This window comes from Triticum urartu, chromosome 7, assembly GCF_003073215.2.
Source record: "Triticum urartu cultivar G1812 chromosome 7, Tu2.1, whole genome shotgun sequence".
In the NCBI taxonomy this organism is placed as follows: Eukaryota; Viridiplantae; Streptophyta; class Magnoliopsida; order Poales; family Poaceae; genus Triticum; species Triticum urartu.
The window spans coordinates 550,876,720-550,884,889 of record NC_053028.1 but is presented as its reverse complement, the minus strand read 5'-3'; the positions used below and the strand labels follow the sequence as shown (position 1 = coordinate 550,884,889).

At 41.2% G+C, this 8,170-nt stretch overlaps 1 protein-coding gene across 1 annotated transcript; it reads left to right on the top strand.

Moving 5' to 3' along the window:
• Positions 1–1,110: 1,110 nt before the first annotated feature.
• On the top strand, positions 1,111–4,281 carry LOC125521646 (momilactone A synthase-like). Its single transcript, XM_048686705.1, has 3 exons — positions 1,111–1,268; positions 1,531–1,605; positions 3,260–4,281. Exons 1-3 carry the CDS (start codon positions 1,240–1,242, stop codon positions 4,071–4,073), a joined length of 918 nt encoding a protein of 305 aa, XP_048542662.1. The 5' UTR covers positions 1,111–1,239; the 3' UTR covers positions 4,074–4,281.
• The last annotated feature ends 3,889 nt before the right edge of the window (positions 4,282–8,170 follow it).

Genomic DNA, 8,170 nt, shown 5'->3' with positions numbered 1-8,170 from the left:
ACCTAGCCAGGCACCAGTGCAGTACTCACCACGACAGATGCATGAAACCTTAGCAATTGTTCTGCAACTTTGAATTTTGTATGTAGATATTTAGAGTGGCACTTTCATGTTGTCAATTACAGATTTGAGAAAAAAAATCAAGGTACTTGGCACCTGCAGTAGCTCCAATTCAAGTACTTGCGAAAGTGGCAATGTTTTACATAGCCTAAAAATAGTATTATGCAGTGTTATTTTTTGTGAACCTTTTGATTTTACATAAAATATCTGCTTTATTTAGAAAACAGGGCCAAAGCAACTTTCTAGATAGTCTCCCAATCGACTACCGGCCTTACATATTGGTAGGGATTAATTGTTCCATTATGGTCGTATTTGCTTCATTGTTCAGAGCTACTCCCTCCGTTCCATAATATAAGATCGTCTCTCAAGCTATGTCTTGAGAAACATCTTATATTATATTATGGGACGGAGGGAGTATAACTAGTGATAAGTGGACCCATCATGGTTTCATCAATCACCAACAACTCTTACAAGCATCTAGCTGGCAAGATGTGGCAACACCAAATTCATAAGACTAGCCACAATGGGTAGTAACATAGACTAGTAACATGCTCTATAGTGGGGAGTAACATATGTGTGGTAACATGCAACACTTCATTTATTAGGCTATAGACTCATCTTGCCTTGATATGTGTGATGTTCCTCATACTATCACTTTCCTCTTTTTTTTCATTTATTACTTGTCACATCATCTATTTTATCTAGATATGTGCGATATTACTACCTATGTTACTCCCACTATGGGTAGTCTAATAGAACTCTTAACAAAAAGTTCCTAGATTCACACACTGACTTTTATATGAAGAGCCGGTACACGTATTTTACAATTTGGCTGTCCCTTGACCCCCTTCTTGCTAAACCAACATGCACTTTTTATTATTTCTTTAGGCCTCTCACAATGCTCCACGTTGGGTGGCCTACACTGACCCAAAAGACAGTGAGGGCGTGTAGGAAATTAGAGAGTACTGTGCCCTTAAATTGTCCTCATAATGGTGAGATAATTAAGGTTGTTGGCTGCAAGGGGATGGGACAGGACAGGAGCTCCTCCGCTGTCGCTTTTACTCTATTTAAGGAGCTCCAAGCACACCACCATCCTTTCACACCCACACAAAGCAGAGCAAGTGAGCAACCCCTTCTCTCTCTCTCTACCGCAAGATCCAAGAACACAAGACGAAGGTGAAGATGATGCTCCGGCTCGTCCGTGAAGCTAGGTACTTCATTTGATTCTCCTCACTTCACTTCTCTCCCTGTCTCAACGGGCTTCTGTTGTGACATATGAGGTTTTATTTCTTACTGTTATATGCTCATATGCATGTATATATGTGGGCCTTCTTTTGATTAGTTTTGCTGGATCTTGCATTCTTGACTTTAATTATAGTCGTGCATATATGACATGCACACCAGAAAGAATTAGTTCCAGGTTGTGGAATTATGATACGTAGAATGTTAACTTCCTCTTTTCTTTCCTTTTAGGAGGGCGGCTACTTCCTCGGAGTTGGCCGGCAGGGCAGGCGCCAGGCGGTGGCTATCGACGGCGATGAAGGGAAGGTAAGAGAAAGAAAAACACTAGCTGCATTCATTAGATGTACTCCTACTTGGTGATCAGACAGGAGATCATGCACATACGGTGGATCTCTCCGTTGAGACTTGAGAGGGTGGGTGCTTAGAGTAGTTTCATGGGGGGGGGGCAGAGAGTTGGAAGCTGGGCATGTGCATGAATGTTTGGTGCCGAGTTGGAAGCTCGGCAGTTTCCAAGAACAGTGCACTACTGTTCCCAAAAAGCGAAGCCGGCAGGCGACAGTGCCAAGAGCTTTCACCGGTAGCAAGAATCTTTATGTTAAATTATGCGCGCGAATGCTGGATTTTGTAGTCGTATGACCCAACACCTTTTCCCTTAGATAATCCTACCTTTTTTTGCATGCATGCTGATCACTTTCTCAGACAGATCACGATTGTCCGTGTCTCCTTTTTCCTATTTTTCTTCACTGTTTGACTCCATGCATATCAAATCAGATTTCATCCTAGCTTTTTTTCTGTGGGAATCATACTTATTGCTGTAAAAGATGCCTAACTCGAACAAAAAAAGATGGCAGCTTCTTTTGTGTGAGTAACTGCATATATGCCCTGGTGCTTGTACGCGTGCACGCTATATTTCTCTTCGTAGCCTACATACATTCTATTGATTTTACCTTGTTACATCATGTTAATTTAATTCATATTTTAAAAAACCGGACCGACGACCAAACTAGTGAAGCTGTCGATTCATGTTTTCACTTGTCCCATAGGCGGGTTTTTTTTGGATTCAATCTCATTAGGAAAATGTACAAATACAGTCATTTTTTTAAGTGGACAAATACAGTCAAATATGTTTTTTTAGAGAAATACAGTCAAATATGTGTGTGCTCAAGAAGACAAGCTAGCCCAACTAGCCACTATGCTGAACTAAAAGTCCAATTGGTCCCATTCACGCCACCTAATTTTAGCAACATTTATAGGACGACCCCCAATGTGCCGTAGAGCCGTCTGGTTCGAGCGCGCCAGCTCTTTTAAAAATTGATGGTCTTACTGGAAATTTTTGGGCTGGGCTCCTTGTCCCGGTCTGTAAAGAATCTGAAAAGGCACCAGTTTTGGCTTTTTTCCATTCAAACCGAAGGTCTGGTCTGGCTCTTAAAAATACTCCCTCCGTTCCATAATAGATGACCCAACTTTGTACTAACTTTGTATTAAAGTTAATATAAAGTTGAGTCATCTATTTTGAAACGGAGGGATATGGTTTAATGTCCATCCCACTTCACATTTATAGTAAAAGGTTATAGTTGATACACGGAATTATTGTGCACACGACAAACAATATGGACAATATGCTGCCATTTGTTGCGATGCATGGACAGGTTGATTGGCTTGTCATCCAAAAATCGTCTCCACGCTATCATGTGCATAGCAGTGCTCGTTTCAGTGCTTGCAATCGTTGCTAGATGGTCTATGGATCTTGATGTAATTTTTATCATTTTTAATATTCGTTGAACTACCGGTCATTGATTGGCTTGTCCAAAAATCGTCTCCATGCTATCTGGAAGTTCTTCTCGCAAAAAAAAAACATAAACTCTAGTCTCCAGAATTTTTCAATCAGTCCCCAAGAAAACATGCAAATTTCATCTCTTTTTTTTAGTCTAACATGCAAATTCCCTCTAATTTTGTGCAGGCTGGAGGGAAAGACTGCACTGATAACCGGAGGAGCAAGTGGGCTGGGTAAGGCCACAGCCCATGAGTTCATCCAAGAGGGCGCATGCGTGGTTCTCGCCGACATCAATTCGCAGCTGGGCCTCCAAACAGCCGAGGAACTCGGCCCGCAGGCCCACTTCGTCCACTGCGACGTCGTCCTCGAGGACAGCGTGGCCGGGGCAGTGGACACCGCCGTCGCGAGGCACGGCCGGCTCGACGTCATGTTCAACAGCGCCGGCATCGTGGGATCTCTCTCCGGCACTTCGGACATGGCAACCCTGGACCTGGACCAGTTCGACGACATCATGCGCGTGAACCTGCGCGGCACTCTGGCAGGGATCAAGCACGCGACGCGCGTCATGGCGCCGGCGGGCTCCGGCTCCATCCTCTGCATGGGCAGCATCAGTGGTATCATGGGGAGCCTTGGCTCGTATCCCTACTCGCTTTCCAAGCTCGCCATCGCCGGCATCGTCAGGACAGCCGCCGCGGAGCTCGCCCGTCACGGCGTCCGCGTCAACTGCATTTCGCCACACGCCGTCGCGACGCCGATGGTGGTGCGGCAGTTCTCGCAGATGCTCCAGGGCGCCGACGAGGCCACGGTGACGGCCATCATCCGGAGTCTCGGCGAGCTCAAGGGCGCTGCGTGCGAGGCGGTGGACGTGGCCAGGGCTGCCGTCTACCTCGCCTCCGACGACGGCAAGTACGTGTCCGGCCACAACCTGGTTGTGGACGGCGGGTTCACCACCTACAAGTATATGAACGTGCCGTTCCCCAAGCCGCAGGACAGTGAATGATTATTACCGATCAGTTAGCTACGGTTGGTTTGGTTTTGTGCTCATGTGGTTCTGTACAAAACTGCACCTAATTATTCAAAGGGGAGGAGAGTGAGGGCTTTTGTTCTTTGGTGTAGAGGTGTTGTGACTTGTGATTCTTGTGGTTTCAAGTGTGGAGGGAAGATTAATCCCATGTGTCAACTGTTTATTTAACCGCGGCTTTGCCATAGATTTGTTTTCAGACCAAATATCTTTTTTTTTCTTAAATACGCACAAGTGTGCGTATCATCTATTATTATAGAAGAAAAAGGGGGAAGAGCCCCACCACAATAGAGTTACAGCCCGGTTCTTTTGGGCGATTCTCCCAGAATCTTGAGAATCGCCCTCCATCCAGCTTCTCCTAGAATCTTGTATTCATATTTGTTCTACAATCCTAGATGTTCACATCCTAACTAGCTAGGGTTATAAAAAAAGTATGTGTTGAAGATTCTGAGAGAAGCTGAGTTGAGGGCGATTCTCAAGATTATGGGAGAATCGGCCAAAAGAACTGGGCCTACCTGCAAGACTCAACCACTCCACGAAAGATAGAACTAACTGGAATACTTGCTAGACTCCCACCTTCTAACTCCCACCAAGAATACCCGCTTGGTTCCATACAATGCACTCACTCGCAAAACCACACACAGAATACCCGCTTGGTTCCATACAATGCATTCACTCGCAAAACCTTGTAAGACCTGCTACACGCAAGTCGTTGCACCATCAAGGACGATAGCATTCCAGTGCTTCCATAGCACCGACATGACTAGGACCCCGATAGCACGAGCCGTCTTCGTGTGTAGCCCAAGATGTCCTTGCCTAGCACACCAACCCTCAAGAGATTCATCCACCCCGGGCGCACCTTGCACCGATCCCAAAGTTGTGAAAACCTTGGTCCAGACCTCTCTGCCAAACACATAGCCGACAATAAGGTGACTAATGTTCTCGTCATGCTGGTCACAGAACGGGCAGAGCTTGGTCAGAAGTCCAGCCGAGAGGTCTGCCCGTTCACTTGGAGGTCACTAGGTGACTAATGTTCTTTGACCAAGTGAATGCCGGGGACTCCCAAGTGACTAATGTTCTCGTCACGTAACGGCGCTGGGGAACTCCCAAGTGAATGCCGCGGTAGGTGAGACCTCCATCGCCGCGAACTAGGCCACATAAGCCGACCTAGCCGAGAATTATACATGTTTCTCCTAGGACTCAGTATGCTCTTCATTGCTCAGACCAGAACGGAAAAAAATTATATGAGACCAGGTCTCATGGTTAGCAGATGAGACCCGTCCTGATGGATGACACGTGACATTCATAAATCACAAATCATCTAATCTCTCCCCCCTGATTTTAAGTGAGGTGTGGGGGATACTTTATGATTTGTGAATGCCACGTGTCATCCATCAGAATGGGTCTCGCGTGAGACCTGGTCTCATATAATTCTTTTCCGACTAGAACTTATTTAATTTCATGAAGATAGAGATTGGATAACAGGAGCGGATAGTTTTCCTTGTTTAAAATGTAAAAGATAACATTGCACTTCTACAAACAATTAATTACATTGCTACAATTGATCGTTGATTAAAATGAGTTGCACAACTCCGCTCTTGATCGCCGAAATGATGGTGCATACTTAAAGTTTACACACCCACGTATGTATACCTTTCTCCGGAAATATCTTGAAATTAGCAGATTTAGTATTTTCTTTCCATGTGTGCATACGTTTCTCCGGAAACATTTTGACCTCCTCGCTCTGTGTATCGATCTATCTTAAAGAAACTAAGTTAATGAATATTAAAATTTTAATTATATACTAAATAAAATAAAATTACATATTTCCCTCCCAACATATGACATTTCACAACACTATATACTAATAATAGTAGGTGTTACAACGTTGTTTGGTCATAGAGTTGGAAGCTTGGCATGTGCACAATGTTTGGTGGCCAGTTGGAAGCTCGGCAGCTTCCAAGGACAGTGCACTACTGTTTCCAAAAAGCGAAGCCAGCACGCGACAGTGCCAAGAGCTTTCACCAGTAGCAAGAATCTTTATGTTAAACTATGCACGCGAATGCTGGATTTTGTAGTCATCTGACCCAACACCTTTTCCCTTAGGAAATCACACCTTTTTTTGCATGCATGCTGACTACAGATCACAATCTTGATGTGACCTACCTCTTTCTTTTCTTGACTATTGTAGTCCTTGCATATACTACTTTGGATCTCATCCTAGTTGTTGTAAAAAAAAAGGTAGCTGCTTTTCTGTATAGATTATGTCCTGATACTTATAAGCATGCATGTTGTTTCTCTTATTAGATTACATACATTCTATTGATTTTACACTATCACTTCACATTCTCTTTCTTAAAAAAATAAGCTATATTTTACAACAACTCAGTCTTCCCAACTTTTTACTTAGTCCCAATGCTAGAGGTATAATTCGGTTCATTAGAGGTATAATTGGGTTCAGTTAAAGATAAGGAAGGATAGAGACAGAATTGATTTAATCATGCATTACCTATCCTGTACTTTAAGTCTCAACCCCATCGTACACTATATATACCCGTCACGAGGGTCAGATCAATACAAACAATACAGCACAACAAGTAATAATTTATCAATTCCATAATTTTCACTTGGTACTCCTCTATTCACAGGAAACATGCGGACACTATGAGTCAATAGAAAATGTCCTTTTCCCCGCAAAAAAAATTAGAAAATGTCCTTTATCAAAAATTCTGAAACGCCTAATTTTGTGCAGGCTGAAGGAAAAGATTACGTTTACTCACAGGAGGCGCAAGCGGGCTCGGTGAGGCCATGACCCACCAGTTTATCCAAGAGGTTCTCGCCGACCACCAGAGCTATTTCTCGCCTTAGCGAGACGGTAGGTTGTCTCGCTATAGATGAGCGCAAGCCGGCCGACCCTTTTAGTGCAGTTTTCTCGTTTGCTGCAGTCGCTTGCTATAGGTTTGCTTTAGGTCTGGTTTTCCTCATATTTTTGTTTTTTCATTTTTTTGGTTCTTTTTGTTTTTTCACCTGTTTTCTTTTTTGTTTGTTGTATCTTCTGTTTTCTTTCGTTTTTCACTGGTTTTTTGTTTTTTTTCTCAGTTTCACTAGTTTTTCTTCTTCTTTGTTTTTCTTGGTATCTTTTCGTCGATTTTCGTTATTTTTATTTGGTTTCCTTTGTTTCTCTTCCTTTTTCACCATTTTAATCCTGATTTCTTTGGTTTCTTTCTTTCTTTTCTTATGTGTTTTTCTATATGGTTTTCGCTGGTTGTTAAAACCTTTGTTTACTGTTTCCAGTTCATTGGTTTATTTTATATTTTCCATTAGTTTTCTTTGTATTCTATTTTTGTTTGTCAAATTTCATCTTTTTTTAATTTTCTTTTTCTTATAGAACATGAAGTTTTTTCAAATACATCAATTAATTTTTTTAAATACATACTTTTTATGTGTGCATTTTTTCATATACATTGTATATTTTTAGTATACATCAACATTTTATTTATATATGACTTTAACATTTCATATACACGTTCAACATTTTTATAATACAAGATTAATATTTTATAAAATATTCTGCTGTCTAATTTTCTCATACACATTCTACATTTTTTATACATCAGGAATATTTTATATATACACATTTTAACATTTTTCCAATACATAATTAACATTTTCTAAAAATATACTTTTTATGTGTAATTTCCTCATGCACATTCTACAGTTTTTGTGTACATCAGGAACATTTCTATATTAACATTTAACATTTTTAAATACATGATTCATTTTTTTAAATATATTAATTTTATGTCTACTTTTTCCATGCACATTCTACATATTTGCTATATATTTGGACCAGTTTTTACATGTTTACCATTTTAAAATATATGACTAACATTTTTTAGATTTATGATTAACTTTTTTTAGAAAAATGTTTTTTACTAGTTTTCTCCATATGTATTGTACATTTTTTGTATACATCATAAACATTTTTATATATGTTTAACATTTTCAAACACAGAATTCACATTTTTCTAAATACATGATTAACATTTTAAAAAACATATTTTTTGTGTCTACTT

Bases quoted from the DNA above. Each gene is read 5' to 3' on its own strand.
- LOC125521646 (XM_048686705.1), top strand. From the start codon at position 1,240: ATGATGCTCCGGCTCGTCCGTGAAGCTAG. The intron at 1,269-1,530 runs GTACTTCATTTG...CTTTCCTTTTAG, and splicing joins CGGCTCGTCCGTGAAGCTAG to GAGGGCGGCTACTTCCTCGG. The intron at 1,606-3,259 runs GTAAGAGAAAGA...AATTTTGTGCAG, and splicing joins TCGACGGCGATGAAGGGAAG to GCTGGAGGGAAAGACTGCAC.